Source organism: Pristiophorus japonicus, unplaced genomic scaffold (genome assembly GCF_044704955.1).
Source record: "Pristiophorus japonicus isolate sPriJap1 unplaced genomic scaffold, sPriJap1.hap1 HAP1_SCAFFOLD_1359, whole genome shotgun sequence".
In the NCBI taxonomy this organism is placed as follows: Eukaryota; Metazoa; Chordata; class Chondrichthyes; family Pristiophoridae; genus Pristiophorus; species Pristiophorus japonicus.
In genome coordinates, this window is record NW_027251028.1 from 1 (window position 1) to 19,483 (window position 19,483).

At 52.5% G+C, this 19,483-nt stretch overlaps 1 protein-coding gene across 1 annotated transcript in view; it reads left to right on the forward strand.

Annotated features, from left to right (window-relative positions):
- The first annotated feature begins 610 nt into the window (after window positions 1-610).
- The window catches only part of LOC139242502 (cell division cycle and apoptosis regulator protein 1-like), a 30,873-nt gene continuing 12,000 nt past the window's right edge, over window positions 611-19,483 (forward strand). Inside the window, exons 1-11 of the mRNA XM_070870388.1 lie at window positions 611-744; window positions 1,360-1,483; window positions 1,948-2,088; window positions 4,892-5,117; window positions 5,732-5,845; window positions 6,874-7,040; window positions 8,645-8,855; window positions 12,838-12,921; window positions 15,190-15,387; window positions 16,697-16,888; window positions 17,397-17,720. Coding sequence (XP_070726489.1) covers window positions 621-744; window positions 1,360-1,483; window positions 1,948-2,088; window positions 4,892-5,117; window positions 5,732-5,845; window positions 6,874-7,040; window positions 8,645-8,855; window positions 12,838-12,921; window positions 15,190-15,387; window positions 16,697-16,888; window positions 17,397-17,720 — 1,905 coding nt within the window. The 5' untranslated portion in view covers window positions 611-620. The remainder of the gene's footprint in view (window positions 745-1,359; window positions 1,484-1,947; window positions 2,089-4,891; window positions 5,118-5,731; window positions 5,846-6,873; window positions 7,041-8,644; window positions 8,856-12,837; window positions 12,922-15,189; window positions 15,388-16,696; window positions 16,889-17,396; window positions 17,721-19,483) is intronic.

Genomic DNA, 19,483 nt, shown 5'->3' on the forward strand with positions numbered 1-19,483 from the left:
CGAATCTCCGATTTATAATTAAAAAATTCAATGCAGATGCTGAGACTCTGGGACTCGGGTGTTGTCCCGCAGACGGGCTCGTCGGCTTTCTGTAGGGCACCGATCAGCTGTGGTGGGACCTTTATACCATTCTATTGTTGTGGGGGTCAGTGCGCGGAGACAGTCTCCAATATTGCCCCCTTTGCTTCACAGGCCTGATTTGAGCAGCGGTGGAAAGGAGGAGGTGCTGCCTGCCCCCCCCTCCACTGGAGACCCAGTGCTGCCCCTCATTGTTGATATTACAGGAGGACTTGGGTCTGGCCCGTGAGGGGCAGGGATGCGGGTTTGCCCAACACTGCGCTACATAGGGCAAGTGTTAAACCCTGTGTGTATCTCTGCTCCACCATCACTGCGTCACTATAGCTGGCATAGATTCCACTGTGCTTGCGGTCCACTGTATTGTCGAACCCTCCCAGAGCGGGCACTGTACAGTGTAAGAGCTGGTATAGCCGCCTCAGGGCAGGCGGTGTGCAGGGTAAGGGCTGGTATAGCGAGTGGGCATTGTACAGTGGAAGGGCTGGGAAAGCTGTCCATGTATTGACTGCTTTTGTTGTGATTATTTTTTGCAGAATCCGTCACACATGATGTCTGGTCAGAAGCAAGGCATCCTGGGAGCAAAGCCGCAGCCGCAGCCCCTGCTGCAAGGTCCACGCATTCCCTCCTTGTTATCCTCGCAGCCTCTGCTCACCCAGCTCCCTCACAAACGTGAGTATGGATCACCCAGGCACACGCGCAGACACGGGGCCACGGGTTTATCCACTGTAGTTGAGGGGGCTACGAGGACAGTTGCCGAGGCCCACGTATAGTAGCCCCCATCTGCACCCATTCCTGACCACAGACGTGATCTCTTTCCCCATCAGTCTAACCCACAGGTGCCTCGTCGCTTTCCTCTCAGACTCTGCCCCCTTGCCCTGCGGCTAGACACCCGCCCCTCGACTGGGCTCACCCCCGCGGCCAAATTTCCCCGTCCCGCAGCCTGACCCCAGTGGCCAGATCCCCTCTCCTCCCCCCCCCCCCCCCCCCCCCGATAGCTGGAACTCTCCTCGTGGCTGGACCCCCCCCACTCGCCCAGCGGTCAGAGCCCCCACCCTGGCAGCCCAAGGACTAGATTGCAGCGGTCACTCTTCACCCGTAATCCAAGTGTCCTTGAACATTCCTCTCGCTCTCACTGAGCTCAGATAGAGATGTTAAATTATTGAGTTTAAACTAAAGTCCTGCATATAAAATGCGAAGTGTTTTGCCGTGTCCTGATTGTCTGGCCCGTGTAATGAATGGTAACTGATGTTTGAACAGAGCCTCTCTCTCTCTCTCTCTCGCCAGCTGGTTTGCTGCAGCCTTTGGTTCGCTTGGGGCCCCATGCCCAGCTAGGCCGCAGGTTGGATTTGGGACTACGGGCAATGGGCAGGAATGGCCGAATGGACATTGGTCGGAGAGGTGACCGGAGGTAGGGACACTGTCCTGTGTTGTACTCACGCATGCAGTGGTGAGTGGAGTTGATGTCAGGGGTGGTATTGGGATTTTGTGTGGTGGTGCAGTGTACAGCGGGCTCTCCAGCCTGTGCCCAGAGACACAAACAAGGTTCTTGCCGTTGTTGGGAGATGGCACTTGTGCAATGTTGCCCGTGGGGCACTCTGAGCCTGGGCTGGCAGGGGGCATCACTGCCGAGCCTGATTGTGGCCTCACACAAACCACACTGTCCAGCAGAGGGCAAGTGCGAGTGTGAGCTCACTGTGTGTCTCAGAACAGATCATTATAAACAGCTCCAATTCTGCAAGTTTATTCTACAGACATTAAACTTGAAGAAAAAGTCTTCAAACTGGGATGTTTCATTTGGTGCCACTTTCTGACTTCTCATTTTATACATTTGTCTGCCCGTGTTTGCTCATTCCTCCTTTTTCTCACAAACAGGGACAATTACAAGCGGATGGGCGGCCAGGGCAGCTCCCAGAAACGGTATCAGGACATGGCTTCGGGGGAAGGGCCAGCAAAAAAGGCCCGGCACTACATCCCCTCCTACAATGTGCAGTACTCCCGCTTCTCCCTGGACAGGTACTGCCTGTTAAATGCTGACCTTGTACAGTCTGCATTTGGCCGATAGGATGAAAGGCACCTGGGGCTGGCAACTGCCCACATTGCTCAGCCCCTGGCACGGGTACTTATTGATGGTTGCTCCTTCCCCACAGGTACTTGCGTGTGACAGGCTGATGGACCGCCTGCAGTGAGTGTTGACGGGCAATTTGCTCACTAAGGCCTTCGCTGATGAACGCTGGCTTAGCCACCCCTGCATGCTTTCCATGGGTCGGTGTCTGATTCCCCACAGGGTGAGGGGACTCTGGTCGGTCTGTGATTTCCCACAGGGTGATGGGACACGGGTCGGTGTCTGATTCCCCACAGGGTGATGGGACTCGGGTCGGTCTGTGATTCCCCACAGGGTGATGGGACTCGGGTCGGTCTGTGATTCCCCACAGGGTGATGGGACTCTGGTCGGCCTGTGGTTCCCCACAGGGTGAGGGGACTCTGGTCGGTCTGTGATTCCCCACAGGGTGATGAGACTCGGGGGTCGGTCTGTGATTCCCCACAGGGTGATGGGAGACGGGTCAGTCTGTGATTCCCCACAGGGTGATGGGACACGGGTCGATGTGATTCCCCACAGGGTGATGGGACTCGGGTCGGTCTGTGATTCCCCACAGGGTGATGGGACACGGGTCGATGTGATTCCCCACAGGGTGATGGGACACGAGTTAGTGTGATTCCCCACAGGGTGATGGGACTCTGGTTGGTCTGTGATTCTCCACAGGGTGATGGGACACGGGTTGATGTGATTCTCCGCAGGGTGATGGGACATGAGTCGATGTGATTCCCCACAGGGTGATGACACTCGGGTCGGTCTGTGATTCCCCACAGGGTGATGGGACACGGGTCAGTCTGTGATTCCCCACAGGGTGATGGGACACGGGTCAGTCTGTGATTCCCAACAGGGTGATGGGACACGGGTCGGTCTGTGATTCCCCACAGGGTGATGGGACACGGGTCAGTCTGTGATTCCCCACAGGGTGATGGGACACGGGTCGGTCTGTGATTCCCCACAGGGTGATGGGACACGGGTCAGTCTGTGATTCCCCACAGGGTGAGGGGACTCGGGTCGATGTGATTCCCCACAGGGTGATGGGACACGGGTCGGTCTGTGATTCCCCACAGGGTGATGGGACATGGGTCGGTCTGTGATTTCCCACAGGGTGATGGGACACATAGAAACATAGAAAATAGGTGCAGGAGTAGGCCATTCGGCCCTTCTAGCCTGCACCGCCATTCAATGAGTTCATGGCTGAACATGCAACTTCAGTACCCCATTCCTGCTTTCTCGCCATACCCCTTGATCCCCCTAGTAGTAAGGACTTCATCTAACTCCTTTTTGAATATATTTAGTGAATTGGCCTCAACTACTTTCCGTGGCAGAGAATTCCACAGGTTCACCGCTCTCTGGGTGAAGAAGTTCCTCCTCATCTCGGTCCTAAATGGCTTACCCCTTATCCTTAGACTGTGTCCCCTGGTTCTGGACTTCCCCAACATTGGGAACATTCTTCCTGCATCTAACCTGTCTAAACCTGTCAGAATTTTAAATGTTTCTATGAGGTCCCCTCTCATTCTTCTGAACTCCAGTGAATATAAGCCCAGTTGATCCAGTCTTTCTTGATAGGTCAGTCCCGCCATCCCGGGAATCAGTCTGGTGAACCTTCGCTGCACTCCCTCAATAGCAAGAATGTCCTTCCTCAGGTTAGGAGACCAAAACTACACAATACTCCAGGTGTGGCCTCACCAAGGCCCTGTACAACTGTAGCAACACCTCCCTGCCCCTGTACTCAAATCCCCTCGCTATGAAGGCCAACATGCCATTTGCTTTCTTAACCGCCTGCTGTACCTACATGCCAACCTTCAATGACTGATGTACCATGACACCCAGGTCTCTTTGCACCTCCCCTTTTCCTAATCTGTCACCATTCAGATAATAGTCTGTCTCTCTGTTTTTACCACCAAAGTGGATAACCTCACATTTATCCACATTATACTTCATCTGCCATGCATTTTGCCCACTCACCTAACCTATCCAAGTCACTCTGCAGCCTCATAGCATCCTCCTCGCAGCTCACACTGCCACCCAACTTAGTGTCATCTGCAAATTTGGAGATACTGCATTTAATCCCCTCGTCTAAATCATTAATGTACAATGTAAACAGCTGGGGCCCCAACACAGAACCTTGCGGTACCCCACTAGTCACTGCCTGCCATTCTGAAAAGTACCCATTTACTCCTACTCTTTGCTTCCTGTCTGCCAACCAGTTCTCAATCCACGTCAGCACACTACCCCCAATCCCATGTGCTTTAACTTTGCACACGGGTCCATGTGATTCCCCACAGGGTGATGGGACACAGGTCCATGTGATTCCCCACAGGGTGATGGGACACGGGTCGATGTGATTCCCCACAGGGTGATGGGACATGGGTCGGTCTGTGATACCCCACAGGGTGATGGGACACAGGTCTTGCCACCTTTTCCTGGAGAATGGAAACAAGACGCAGGCCTAGGACGGGAGCTCTGACACGGGTTATACGAAGCTGGTGAGGTGGGCAGCAGGGGTCCCTGGGTGAATTGAGTGCTGTTGATGGGATCAGTAGGCTGTGAGCCACATCCAGGACCTACTGTTTGGTGCCAGTGTGGACTGGTGCCATGGGCTCCGTCACTAATTGTATATTGACAGAAAGGAGATGTGTGGGGGTTTGTGGTGCTGTTTAATGTGAGGGATTGCCCGATCTCTGCGAGTCCCTGTTAACGCAGACTTCCTTTCTCCCACAGCTCTGCTTGTGATGCGATGGAGGTCCAGCGCCGATATCCCTGCCTGCACATGCCAGACACTTTCTTCGATACCAGGCTGTGCTGGGTGAATACATTTCCATTGACCGAACCTTTACAATTAGGCCAGAAGTGTGTGTTCCATGTGATGGAGGAGGGGGCTGAACCGACTGAGGGACCGGAGATTGAGCTGGAGCCTGCCGATGCAGATTCCACCTATAGTGCCAAGGTGAGCCGAGCCCTTTCTGGGGTGGAAACAGAAAGCTGAGCCTTAGAGATTGCTGTACTCGCGCTCTAATACTGCCCCCACTGAGGCAACTGTGTCGACAGGTAGTAATACATTAAACAGGCCGTACACTGCAAGGACCCTGTCCACAATCTCTCACTCACAGTACAGGAACTCTGTCCACAGTCTCTCTCCTCTACTCACTCACACTCACACTCACACTCACACTCACACACACACACTCTCTCTCTCTCTCAGTGTAGGAACCCTGTCCATCCATCCACCCACCCACCCACCCACTCACTCACTCACTCACTCACTCACTCACTCACTCACTCACTCACTCACTCACACTCTCACACTCTCTCACACTACAGGAACCCTGTCCACAGTCTGTCCCTATCTCTCTCGAGCGCGCACACACACACAGTGCAGGAGCCCTGTCTGCACGCTCACTCGCACCTGGTCAACAGTTAGCAAAGGGCTGAATGACCTCCTCCAGTGCTGAAATTTCTATGCATCTGTTTCCCATCGAGAGTGTTGCCTGTGTGAAGATGTCTCTGCTGTTCACTGGTTGTCTCCAGCTCTTTCACTGACATATCTGATTGGCATTTCAGGTGATATTGTTGTCATGCCCAGACCTCCAGGAGTTGTACCGCCAAACCTGCACATTGGCCGAGGTACCGAAAGAGACGGCTGAGGTTCCTCAGCATCCTTCCAAGCTGCTTAAGGTAGTTTCTCGGTGATGGGTCTTTGCGAAGGGATTTTTTCCCCTCCCATTATCTCCCAGGGGTGCTGGCGGCTCGCCAGGGTACGTACTGAGGGAGTGCCGCACTGTCGGAGGGGCAGTACTGAGGGTGCACCGCACTGTCGGAGGGGCAGTACTGAGGGAGTGCCGCACTGTCGGAGGGGCAGTACTGAGGGTGCGCCGCACTGTCGGAGGGGCAGTACTGAGGGAGTGCCGCACTGTCGGAGGGGCAGTACTGAGGGTGCACCGCACTGTCGGAGGGGCAGTACTGAGGGAGCACCGCACTGTCGGAGGGGCAGTACTGAGGGAGTGCCGCACTGTCGGAGGGGCAGTACTGAGGGAGTGCTGCAGTGTCGGAGGGGCAGTACTGAGGGAGTGCTGCAGTGTCGGAGGGGCAGTACTGAGGGAGTGTCGGAGGGGCAGTACTGAGGGAGTGCTGCAGTGTCGGAGGGGCAGTACTGAGGGAGCGCCGCACTGTCGGAGGGGCAGTACTGAGGGAGCGCTGCACTGTCGGAGGGGCAGTACTTAGAGTGCTATACTGTCGGAAGTGCCGTCTTTTGGATGAGACTTTAAACTGAGGTCCCGTCTGCCCTCTCTGGTTGACGTAAAAGATCCCGCGGCACTATTCGAAGAAGAGCAGTGTCGTTCTCCCCGGTATCCTGGGCAGTATTTATCCTTCAACCAACATTATCAAGTCATTTATCTCATTGCTGTTTGAGAGATGTTGTTGTGTGTAAATTGGCTGCCACATTTCCCACACAACAGTGACTACTCTTCAGAAAGTACTTCATTGGCTGCGAAGCACTTTGGGCCATCCTGAGGTTGTGAAGAGCGCTGTAGAAATGCCCGTCTCTTTCTGTGGGGGTGCTAAGGGCAGGTGGGTCATTGCCCGATCACCAGAACCCAAGCTCGGCTTTGAGTTCTGTGCTGCCTTGGGGTTTGTTTCTGGATTCCATGCTTCTCAACGTCTGTCTCTCTCTCTCTCTCCCCCCCTCTCATTCCTTGGTACAGTTCTTGGTGGGGATGAAGGGCCAGGAGGAGGCTGTGGCGATTGGAGGTTGTTGGTCTCCTTCTCTTGATGGTCCAGGCCCAGATAAGGACCCCAGGGTGCTCATAAAGACGGCGATTCGCACCACCAAGTCCCTGACTGGCATCGACCTGACCGCCTGCACTCAATGGTGAGTCTGTGACGTAGCAGAGGAGCGGGTGGGCACGCGGAGATGGGGGGGGTGCAATGAGTGCATGTCGCTGGACTGAGGGGCTCGATGCAGGGGCAGTGCAGTAATGCAGAGAACACAGTGCGGCAGGTAAAGCAATGTAGGAAATGCTTCCACTTCTATCGTGTACTGCAGAGCTCAGTGCGGGTACGTCACAGGACATGTTCTCCCATCACCTTCAACTGGTGGACTCACAGGGAGTGTGCAGAACCTGGGAGTAGGATACTGTACAGTGACAGGGTAAGGGGCATCCGACATGGCAACACCATTTGAAGGAGATTCCCTAAAGAGTGACACAGGGTGAGGGGATTCCCTCGAGAGTGACACGGGGTGAGGGGATTCCCTCGAGAGTGACACGGGGTGAGGGGATTCCCTCGAGAGTGACACGGGGTGAGGGGATTCCCTCAAGAGTGACACGGGGTGTGGGAATTCCCTAAAGAGTGGCACGGGGTGAGGGGATTCCCTAGAGAGTGACACGGGGTGTGGGGATTCCCTAGAGAATGACACGGGGTGTGGGGATTCCCTGGAGTGACAGCAGATGGTAAAGAGTCTTTTTAGTCATTGGGCTCCCAGTCCTCCGTTACACACTCGTCCTCGCTGGGTTGTGGCAACGCTGGGCTTTCCTTCGACTGCTCTGGGGTTGTGCAGGTGATGCATTGCCCAGATGTGGTGTGATGTCACTGTGTTTGCTGGGAGGCTGGCTCCCCGCCCCGGGTGTGGTCATTTGCTGCTGTGTTTGAAGGGCCTCGTGAGTCCCTGGGTAAGTACTCCGAATGGTAAAGCATTGATGCATGCCGGCGACGTCTCTGTTTGTGGGCCCAGAGCCCAGGCAGCTTCCAACGGGGTTTCCCTGGATTGAGGCCTCATCTCACCATTGCTGGCCTGTTTGTTTCTTTTGTGATGTATCGAACCTGCCGTGTGCTTGAGCTGTGTGTTCGTAAAGTCAAAAATAAAATGTGCCGTGAGCAGAAGGGTTGCTAATGTCACTTACCCTGTGGGGTTAGGCTAGTGGACACCAGCTGAAGGTCTGTATCCAGCCGGGTAGGGGACTCGGCATGTCATTGGGTGGAAGGTGATCCAGCCTGGGGCTCCCCCTAGCATTTGCTGGATGGGGTTCACACATGTCCCTGTTTATGTTCTAATAGGGGGAGAGCAGAAAGAAGTTCCCAGTGTGAGGTAGCTGGGCAAGGAAACATCGCCATTACCGGGTCTCCCTATGTGAGGCTGACTCGACCCCTGACCTCCGGATCTCGCCCAATCCATCTGAAGGGTGGTGGGTATTGTCCAACTCTCTGTGTTTGGGGTCACCACCCCCTCGGTGTCTCCTGAGCCCTGTTGGCAAGAGGTGACCTTTCCTCTTTGGTCTAGGAGCTTGGTCTGACTGTAGCTGATGTAGAGGGCGCAGTGGGACAGGGAAGAGACGGATAGGAAGTGAAGGCCTCACCTTTGGGGAAGGGGGGTATTTAAAAGGCGCATGGTGACACGAGCGGTAGATTGTAAGCATTGAGGTTGGATTTCTGGTCCTGTGTGCTGTTATATCCAGTAACCCTCTTCCCTTGTGACAGGTTTCGCTTTGCTGAGATTCGCTACCATCAGCCTGGAGAGCTCCATGAGGGGCGGCTGCTCCCAGCCCGCGTGGAGACTGTGGTTGTATTTCTGCCGGATGTTTGGCATTGCCTCCCTACTCGCTTGGAGTGGGACGCACTGTCCCTGGGATACACGCAACAGCTGACTGACAGGGACCAGGCAGACCACAAGGACACGGACCGCGATGAGGCATTGAATCTTTTTTATTACTCCATTCTCTTACACAAATACTGACACAGACCCACACTCTCTCTGACACACACACACACACACCTGTACCCCTCCACTGCCATATCGGGGGTGACCAATAGCACTCAGTTGACGTGAGCATTTGCCGTCCTTAAAAGTTTCTGACCGAGATTTTCAAATGATGGAGCGGAGAATTGTCAGCTCCTCCAGGCACTCTGTGTGAATGTGGAGGGGGCTTCACTCACTCAAACATTGCAACCCCATTGGCCACGTCTCCATTCCTCAAACCGAGTCCGGGTGATACTGGAGCTGGCAGCTCAGCAGATCTTGGCCCAGAATTGACCCCGTGCTTGTTCAGGAACAGTCTGGGGATCATTTACAGCCCCCTCCCTACAGTTCCCAGTCAGGAGCACAGTGGCATTCTCAGCAGATTGGCTGTGTTGTGTTCAGGCTGTTACAGATTCATAGTGAGGGACATAGTGCGAGGGGCTGTAGTGACTGCAGGCCAATAGCACATTGTCATTCATCCTGGGGGTGGAGGGGGAAAGGGGGTTAAGGGTCACAATCACCCGCCGCACCTTCCTCGCCTAAGCTCAGGAATGCTGCACCGTCATATGATGGGACACGGGTTGGTCGGTGATCCCCACAGGGTGATGGGACTCGGGTCGGTCTGTGATTCCCCACATGGTGATGGGACTCGGGTCGGTCTGTGATTCCCCACAGGGTGAGGGGACACTGGTCGGTCTGTGATTCCCCACAGGGTGAGGGGACACTGGTTGGTCTGTGATTCCCCACAGGGTGAGGGGACACGGGTTGGTCTGTGATTCCCCACAGGATGATGGGTCGGTCTGTGATTCCCCACAGGGTGATGGGTCAGTCTGTGATTCCCCACAGGGTGAGGGGACACTGGTCGGTCTGTGATTCCCCACAGGGTGAGGGGACTCGGGTCGGTCTGTGATTCCCCGCAGGGTGATGGGACTCTGGTCAGTCTGTGATTCCCCACAGGGTGAGGGGACATGGGTCGGTCTGTGATTCCCCACAGGGTGAGGGGACACGGGTCGGTCTGTAATTCCCCACAGGGTGAGGGGACACGGGTGGTGGGGTGGCTAACACTGCTCCACAGAAGAAAGCAAGAACAGTACTGTGTGTATTTAGTCTGAGTCTAACAGCCCCTTTCACTCATGGTATAGAAGCTGGGACTACCCAACCTCCCAATAGCAGACCCTGAGTTCCTGGTCAGAGAGCCGGAACCAGGAACAGATTCTCCAGCTCCCAGGTACTCTGTTTAAGGAAATGTGAGTGGGCACACACACAGACCAAGACTACACCTGTGGTACACACACACACACACACACACACACACACACACCTCTGACACCCCTCCACACCTACTGAAACGCTGTTTATGATGCAATTTGCCAGACCGTTTGATGTTCAGTCCCCTGACGGGCTCTCTCACTTTAACGTCCCGTGTGTTCCGTATTCTGCTAATGTATGGAGCACGTGCCCCGTGTCTGTGGCCTATTTCTGCTTCGGGTATTCAGTCTGAATCTTCTGGTGCGATTCCCAACCCATATTCAACAAAACAACACTACAAAGACCGCTCCTTGCTGCTTAATTCAGCAGAGCACTTTACTTTAATGGCGGAGCAGGTAGTGAGTTAGTGATGCAACTAAGCCTGTAATTTAAAGCAGTCACAGGAGCAGAGCTAGATCTCGTGGACCGAGGGTTTTGGACCTTTGGGAGGGGACCCATGAACAGAATGCCCCCAGGGATGAGAGATGCTATCAGCAGGCAGTCTGGTATTTACCCGTGTTCCTCACACTGGGTCAGATCACCACTGGTAGAGTGGTACCCACCAGTACTGTACCCCAGTGTTATACAGTGACAAACATGCACCCACCAGTACTGTACCTCAGTGTTATGCAGTGACAGACCTGTACCCCAGTGTTATACAGTGACAAAAATGCACCCACCAGTACTGTACCCCAGTGGTATACAGTGACAGACCTGTACCCACCAGTACTGTACCCCAGTGTTATACAGTGACAGACCTGTACCCACCAGTACTGTACCCCAATGTTATACAGTGACTGACCTGTACCCACCAGTACTGTACCCCAGTGTTATACAGTGACTGACCTGTACCCACCAGTACTGTACCCCAGTGTTATGCAGTGACAGACCTGTACCCACGAGTATTGTACCCCAGTGTTATACAGTGACAGACCTGTACCCACCAGTACTGTACCCCAGTGTTATACAGTGATAGACCTGTACCCACCAGTACTGTACCCCAGTGTTATAAAATGAGACCTGTACCCACCAGTACTGTACCCCAGTGTTATACAGTGACAAACATGCACCCACCAGTACTGTACCCCAGTGTTATACAGTGAGAGACCTGTACCCCAGTGTTATACAGTGACAGACCTGTACCCCAGTGTTATACAGTGACAGACCTGTACCCACCAGTACTGTATCCCAGTGTTATACAGAAACCAAATCTCGTCCTCCAGCTACGCCTGATTCAGGCAAGCACAGGATTAGTCAGAAACCACTAGCTGCTCCACATTAAATCCAACATTGTAAGAGCTTTTTTAGGGGATGAAGCCTTGGGGCATGTTGTAGAAGTACACAGCACATCCCTGTAGATCCCTTGTTACAAGAACCTGCTGACGTTTGGTCCTGTGGCCTCCTCCTCGGAACATACGCAGTTATCACCTACAGTCTCGCTGATGCTGGCTGAAAGCATGGCCTTGTCTAACTCGCATGGACCTAAGGGTTTAAATAACGTTTTACTGAAATGTCCTCCTTTTGTTACGGTCCATGTTCCTGCTTCCATATCAGGCAGTGTGTTCCGCTTGGGGTCGTTCTGGACGTGGGAGAAGCAATGGAGGAATCGGCACCTGAGTCACTTCAGGAGCACTTGGCAATCTTGATCGGCGGCACCAGACAGCCAGTCAGGAAACGCGTAAAGGACACTCTAATGCAGATTTAGCTCTTCTGAGGTTGGGGCTGAGATAGATTGGGACAGTGTAGAGGGAGCTTTACTCTGTATCTAACCCGTGCTTTACCTGCCCTGGGAGTGTTTGATGGGACAGTGTAGAGGGAGTTTTACTCTGTATCTAACCCCCTGTACCTGCCCTGGGAGTGTTTGATGGGACAGTGTAGAGGGAGCTTTACTCTGTATCTAACCCCATGCTGTACCTGCTGTGGGAAGGTTTGATGGGACAGTGTAGAGGGAGCTTCACTCTGTATCTAACCCCGTGCTGTATCTGCCCTGGGAGTGTTTGATGGGACAGTGTAGAGGGAGCTTTACTCTGTATCTAACCCCGTGCTGTACCTGCCCTGGGAGTGTTTGATGGGACAGTGTAGAGGGAGCTTTACTCTGTATCTAACCCCGTGTACCTGCCCTGGGAGTGTTTGATGGGACAGTGTAGAGGGAGCTTTACTCTGTATCTAGCCTGTGCTTTAGCTGTGCTGGGAGTACTTAGTGCTGCTATTGGGTGTCTGAAAGGAGGAAGTGTTTCCCAGACCTTGAAGAGGAGAATGTGTGAAACAGTGCTGACCAGGGATTGTTTGAAGTGTGAGGGGAGAAAGATAGAGGACGGGTCCATTCAGCAGGTAACACAGTTAGGGGGTGATGGAAGGGTGAAACGATGAAAGGCAGTCTGATCCTTGAGTGAGGCAACACATGCAGCTTAGTTCTGCTGCTCCGTGTCTCTCAGTATGGACTCCATGTTACCTAACCTTCCCCTTTGTGTCTCTTTTGGGCCTCCCTCATTTGGGATGGATTCAGGCTCGGGCTATTCCGGACAATTTCCTTGACAGGCGCTATCAGAGGCACAGTGCAGTGTTAAATAGAGGTCTTGTGTGTGGCTGTTCGATGTAGAGATGCTCCGTGGAATCTGGATAGGAAGAGGGGCTCAGTTGATTGCTGGCTGCTTGGAATAACCTCTGCTGTTACTCATCCTCGCAGGCTGAAGAGAAGATGGAAGAACAGGGAGAAGATGCACTCCCCACCCCAACCCAGTGGAGCAGTCTAGACCTGAAGACCATGAAAGTAAGACCTGCACTCATATCTGCGGAGACTTTTCTCAGCCCTTCCTCAAACTCCTTTGTGTGTGTGCATGTCTGTTATAGATACTAGTATGGTCAATGTTCCATCCTGACTCTAAATCCCTGGTCCGAAGCACACATCCTTTAGTGTTTACTCAAAATTTAAACACCTAGCAACAATAGACCCATCAGTCTGGAAGAGGTTTCAGGGCTACGGGGAAAGAACGGGGAGTGGGACTAATTGGGATCGCTCTGTCACAGAGCCAGCACGGGCCGAATGGCCGCCTCCTGTGCTGTATGATTCTAGTCTGACCGTGAACATTGGAAACAATAATCAGAAACTAAAGGGAAGAGCATTGCTATGAAAATAATTCATTAAATAATGGCCAATATTGTTCTGAAATTGCCTGATGATGCCCAAAGACTGTTGGTGAGGCTGGGGATCGATTGAAATTTTCAAAATGTAGATTGATGGATTTTTGTTCGGCAAAGGTATTGAGGGTTACAGAACCAGGGCAGGTAAATGGAGTGAAGATACAGATCAGCCATGATGTAACTGAATGGCAGAACATGCTCGAGAGTTTGCAAGGCCTCCTTCTTTCCTGTGTTTTGAGTAGTTGTCCCACCAAACTGAGGGAAGCCATATGACACACTGCACCTAGAATTCCCAAAGGTCTTTGATAAACTGCCACACATGACTCTTTTACAAACTCTAGTCAGTAGGAATCAAGGTAAGATGGGTGTGGATTAGTAACTGGCCAAAGGGAAGGAGCGGAGGATAGGTGAAGCGAGGTGTACTCGAGATCTGGAATCACTGCCTTAGTGCGACGGAGTTAAATTCTCTAATACCAAGCTAGAAGAGGCAAGCGGCTTCAGAGAGTTCAACAGAGTTTGCAGCTGGGCTGATTAGTGGCAAGTAAAGTTCAGTGTCGATAAATGTAAGGTGCTGTGTATCACCCTGTGTGGGCCTGATGGGACTTACTGGGGGTGAGGGGGCGAGGGGTGGGGGGGGGGAGGAGGAGGAGAGAGAGGCCTGAGGCTGTGAGTTGAGATGTCACTCATTGTTGAGGCTGGAAATAGGATGCTGGATTCAACTGATAAAGCTGCTCAGATCAAGCTTCTCAGATCAAATTGCCAGATGCACGGTGCCCTGGTTAGTCCACACCTGGAGTACCGCAGACAGAGATCAATGGGGCTGAGGGATGGGCTGAGGAACAGCCTGACCGACTTAGGCTTGGGTGTCAGTGGGGGCACTCTCGCCTCGGAGTCACAAGGTCGTGAATTCAAGCTTGTGGGCTCCAGAGACTTGAGCACAAAATCCAGGCTGACACTCCCAATGCAGTATTGAGGGAGTGCTGCATTGTCGGAGGGGCAGTACTGAGGGAGTGCTGCATTGTCGAGAGGGGCAGTACTGAGGGAGTGCTGCATTGTCGAGAGGGGCAGTACTGAGGGAGTGCCGCACTGTAGGAGGGTCAGTACTGAGGGAGTGCTGCACTGTCGGAGGGGCAGTACTGAGGAAGTGCTGCACTGTCGGAGGGGCAGTACTGAGGGAGCGCCGCGCTGTCGGAGGGGCAGTACTGAGGGAGCGCCGCGCTGTCGGAGGGGCAGTACTGAAGAAGTGCCGCGCTGTTGGAGGGGCAGTACTGAGGGAGCGCCGCACTGTCGGAGGGTCAGTACTGAGGGAGCGCCACACTGTCGGAGGAGCAGTCTTTTGGTTGAGATGTTAAATCGAGGCCCTGTCTCCCCCCTCAGGTGAATGTAAAAGGTCCCACGGTACTATTGGAAGAGCAGGGGAGTTCTTCCTGGGGCCAATATTTATCCCTCAACTACCATCACAAAAACAGGTTATATGGTCACTATCACATTGCTGTGTGTGGGAGCTTGCTGTGCGCAGGTTGGAATGTCCTGATGTGCTGAGTGGCGCTGTAGAAATGCAAGTCTCCCTTTCTTCTCTCCAGGTTCAGAAAGCTTTGTCTCAGTGAACAGTGTCTTAAAGTGCAATCGAGAAATTAAGTCTAGTACAATACTTGGCTACATAAAGGCAGTAAGAGCAGAGGGCATGGTTTAGACGGGCCAGGAGATGGCCCTTTATGCAGTGGGTGAGCAGCATATTTTAAACGGCAACTTCCTTATCTAATCTACTTCCTGCTTCTCTGATCATTGAGCTGAGGCCCTGTGCCTTGCCGAGGCCCTGTGCCTGGCTCGCTGCAGGAGCGAGCGGATTAGAGTTGGTGCAACCAGTGGGCTATGACGGATTTTGTCTTCCTTCCAGGTGGAAGACTTCCGCAGGGAGCTGAAAGCGAGGAAACTGAACTTCAAGGGGACGAAGGCTCAACTTGTGAACCGTCTGGAGAAAGAGCTGGAAGAGGAGGCAGCGAAGGAAGAGATTGAGAAAGATGAAACTACGGTCCAGGAGGAGGCAGCTGACGAAGCTGCAGAGAAAAGCTCCCCCATGGAGGAGGAGAAAGAGGTGAGAGGGTAAATCATCTCTCCGGGGGGCTGCCTGCAGCAGGGTGGGATGTCACAGACGCACTGCTTGGTTACACTCCAGTGTGTGCGAGGTTTGCTGATCCGGTGTTGCCCCTTTCACTGAAATATTTTTTAGAATCATAGAAATTTACTGCACAGAAGGAAAGCCTTTCAGCCCATTGTGGCCGCACAAGCCGTCACTTTCCAGCTCTCGGTCCATAGCCCTGTAGGTTACGACACTCCAGGTACTTTTTTCATGTGGTGAGGGTTTCTGCCTCTACCGCCCTTTCAGGCAGTGAGTTCCAGACCCCCACCACCCTCTGGGTGAAAAATGTTCTCCTCAACTCCCCTTTAGTCCTCTACCAATTATTTTAAAAATCTGGATATTGACACCTCTGCTAGAGGAAATAGGTCCTTCCCATCCACTATCCAGGCCCTCATAATTTTATGCACTTCAATCAAGCCTCCAAAGAAAACAACCACAGCCTATCCAATTGTTCCTCACAGCTAAAATTCTCCAGTCTCCGACAGAACACATTGCATCCATTTACAGGCACAGTGGTGCCACTGTCCACCTTTACAATCCTGGCTTTTGCTGACACTCTCGCCTCTGGCTTCGTCCTTCACTGCTGCTCACATTTTCTGTTTCGCTTTCTTAGCCTTCATTTCTCTCACTCTTTCTTCCCCCCGCCGCCGCCCTCTTGCCCCCGCTCGCCCCTCCCCCTCCCCCCGCTGCCCTCTCGCTCCTCCCCTCCCCGGCGCCGCCCTCTCGCTCCCCCGCCGCCCTCTCGCACCACCACCTCGCTCCCTCCCCTCCCCCTTCTTTTTCCTCAGTCAGTTGTGCACCAAGCGAGAGCTCTCAGCGTTCCCTGCAGAGACAGCAGGAAGGGGTTGCAAGCTGCAGGTTCTTAGCGATGCTCTGGCTTAGGCCGTGAATATGTTCGGACAACACCTTCCTGATCTGATTGAAGTGAATGTCCTTAGTGTTGTCTTCAGTTTCCAGGCAGCGTGTTGATGTATGTGCAGACAGCTCTCACATGCCCACTTTTGATTGGGTGATCCCCTGTTGAATGGACTGTTTTACAATCTTATCTGTAGCTCTGTTAGGAACATGAGAACAGGGGCGAGGCCATTCAGCCACTAGTGCCTGTTCAGCTATTCAATTCGATCATGGCTGCTCTGCATCTTAACTCCATTGGTTTCGTTGGCCTTAATGCTCTTGCTCAACAAATTCTATGGCGCGTTGGTGATTGAGTTGTGCCGTTTCACTCGTACTTTGCTAAATGAACTGGGTGTTGTTATCCCTACAGGATACGGAGGGGAAGCAGCCCGAAGATTCCGCCGTCGCGCCTAAGGAAGAGCCTCGCTGTCCGCTCCCAGCCGAACCCGCAGTCCTTGTCCGTCCCAACGTCTCCGCCATGGGGGGAAAGTTTGGCTGCGCTGTGCTCTCTCTGAGCACACTGAGGAACTACCGCACCGACTCCAAGAACCATTCCTTTGAGGTACTGTTTTGTATGATTGGCATCCTGTCCTGAATATGACACGAACTACGTTTAGTAGTTTTTTTCCTTTGTCTTCTGATACTGGGGACAGTGTAGAGGGAGCTTTACTCTGTATCTAACCCCATGCTGTACTTGCCCTGGGGATGTTTGATGGGACAGTGCAGAGGGACCTTTACTCTGTATCTAACCCCGTGCTGTACCTGCCCTGGGGATGTTTGATGGGACAGTGTAGAGGGAGCTTTACTCTGTATCTAACCCCGTGCTGTACCTGCCCTGGGAGTGTTTGATGGGACAGTGTAGAGGGAGCTTTACTCTGTATCTAACCCCCTGTACCTGCCCTGGGAGTGTTTGATGGGACAGTGTAGAGGGAGCTTTACTCTGTATCGAACCCCGTGGTGTACCTGCCCTGGGAGTGTTTGATGGGACAGTGTAGAGGGAGCTTGACTCTGTATGGTGCTGCTGACGTTGGATAATGTTTTGTGAATCTGATTCCGTGTTTTGCTCCAAGGTTTTGTGGCTTGCAGAGCTGTTCAGTGAGATGCTGCAGAGGGACTTTGGTTACACCATCTACAAGGCCCTGCTCACATTCCCAGAAAAGAAACCGGAAGAAGTGGTCGAGAAGGTGAAGGCACCAAGTGCCGATCAAGAGAAGGGAGAAAAGGATCAGAAGGAGACAGAAATGGAGCAGGAGGAAAAGGCAAAAGAGCCAAAGAAAGAAGCGGAGGTGGTGGAGGAGATGAAGGAAGTGGAGGAGATAAAGGATCCAAGCGATGCCCCGGCTAAAACCACTGCAATGGAAGAGGACGAGAACTGGGACTGGGAGCTGACAAAGGTACGGCCAGTGGAAAGGCGGAGCACTGGCGAGGCAGATGGACATTGGGGCCAATGGGATTGGGAGATGGCATTCAATTGTAAGGGGAGAATAGATGGGCGTTTCTGTGGCCGCAACCAAGACTCCAGGATGGTCTGTTGCCTCTCTGGTGCAACGGTCAAGGATGACTCGGAGTGGGTGCAGGACATTCTGAAAAGGGAGGGTGAACAGCCAGTTGTCGTGGTGCACATAGGTACCAACGATATAGGTAAAAAAATGGGATGAGGTCCTACGAGATGAATTTAGGGAGCTAGGAGCTAAATTAAAAAGTAGGACCTAAAAAAAAAATCTCAGGATTGCTACCAGTGCCACTTGCTAGTCAGAGTAGGAATCGCAGGCAAGCCCAGATGAATACGTGGCTTGAGCAGTGGTGCAACAGGGAGGGATTCAAATTCCTGGGACATTGGAACCGGTTCTGGGGGAGGTGAGACCAGTACAAACCGGATGGTTTGCACCTGGGCAGGACCGGTACCAATGTCCGAGGGGGAGTGTTTGCTTGTGCTGTTGGGAAGGAGTTAAACTAATATGGCAGGGAGATGGGAACCTATGCACGGAGACAGAGGGAAATAAAATGGATGCAGAAGCAAAAGATAGAAATGAGAATAGTAAAAGTGGAGGGCAGAGAAACCCAAGGCAAAAGAACAAAAAAAGGGCCACATTACAGCAAAATTCTAAAGGGCAAAGTGTGTTAAAAAGACAAGTCTGAAGGCTCTCTGCCTCAATGCGAGGAGTATTCGGAATAAGGTGGACGAATTAACTGCGCAGACAGCAGTTAACGGATACGATGTAATTGGCATCATGGTGACATGGCTCCAGGGTGACCAAGGCTGGAAACTCAACATGTAGGAAGGATAGGCAGAGAAGAAAAGGAGGCGGGGTGGCGTTGCTGGTTAAAGAGGAAATTAATGCAATAATAAGGAAGGACATTAGCCTGGATGATGTGGAATCGGTATAGGTGGAGCTGTGGAATACCAAAGGGCAGAAAACGCTAGTGGGAGTTGTGTACAGACCATCAAACAGTAGTAGTGAGGTTGGGGACAGCATCAAACAAGAAATAAGGGATGTGTGCAATAAAGGTACAGCAGTTATCATGGGTGACTTTAATCTACATATTGATTGAGCTAACCAAACTGGTAGCAATGCGGTGGAGGAGGATTTCCTGGAGTGTATTCGGGATGGTTTTCTAGACCAATATGTCGAGGAACCAACTAGAGAGCTGGCCATCCTAGACTGGGTGATGTGTAATGAGAAAGGACTAATTAGCAATCTTGTTGTGCAAGGCCCCTTGGGGAAGAGTGACCATAATATGGTAGAATTCTTTATTAAGATGGAGAGTGACGCAGTTACTTCGAAACTAGGGTCCTGAACTTCAGGAAAGGTAACTTCGACGGTATGAGGCGTGAATTGGCTAGAATAGACTGGCAAAGGATACTTAAAGGGTTGACGGTGGATAGGCAATGGCAAACATTTAAAGATTACATGTATGAACTTCAGCAATTGTACATCCCTGTCTGAACTAAAAATAAAACGGGGAAGGTGGCTCAACCGTGGCTAACAAGGGAAATTAAGGATAGTGTTAAAACCAAGGAAGAGGCATATAAATTGGCTAAAAAAAAGTAACAAACCGGAAGACTGGGAGAAATTTAGAATTCAACAGAGGAGGACTAAGGGTTTAATTAAGAGGGGGAAAATAGAGTACGAGAGGAAGCTTGCAGGGAACATAA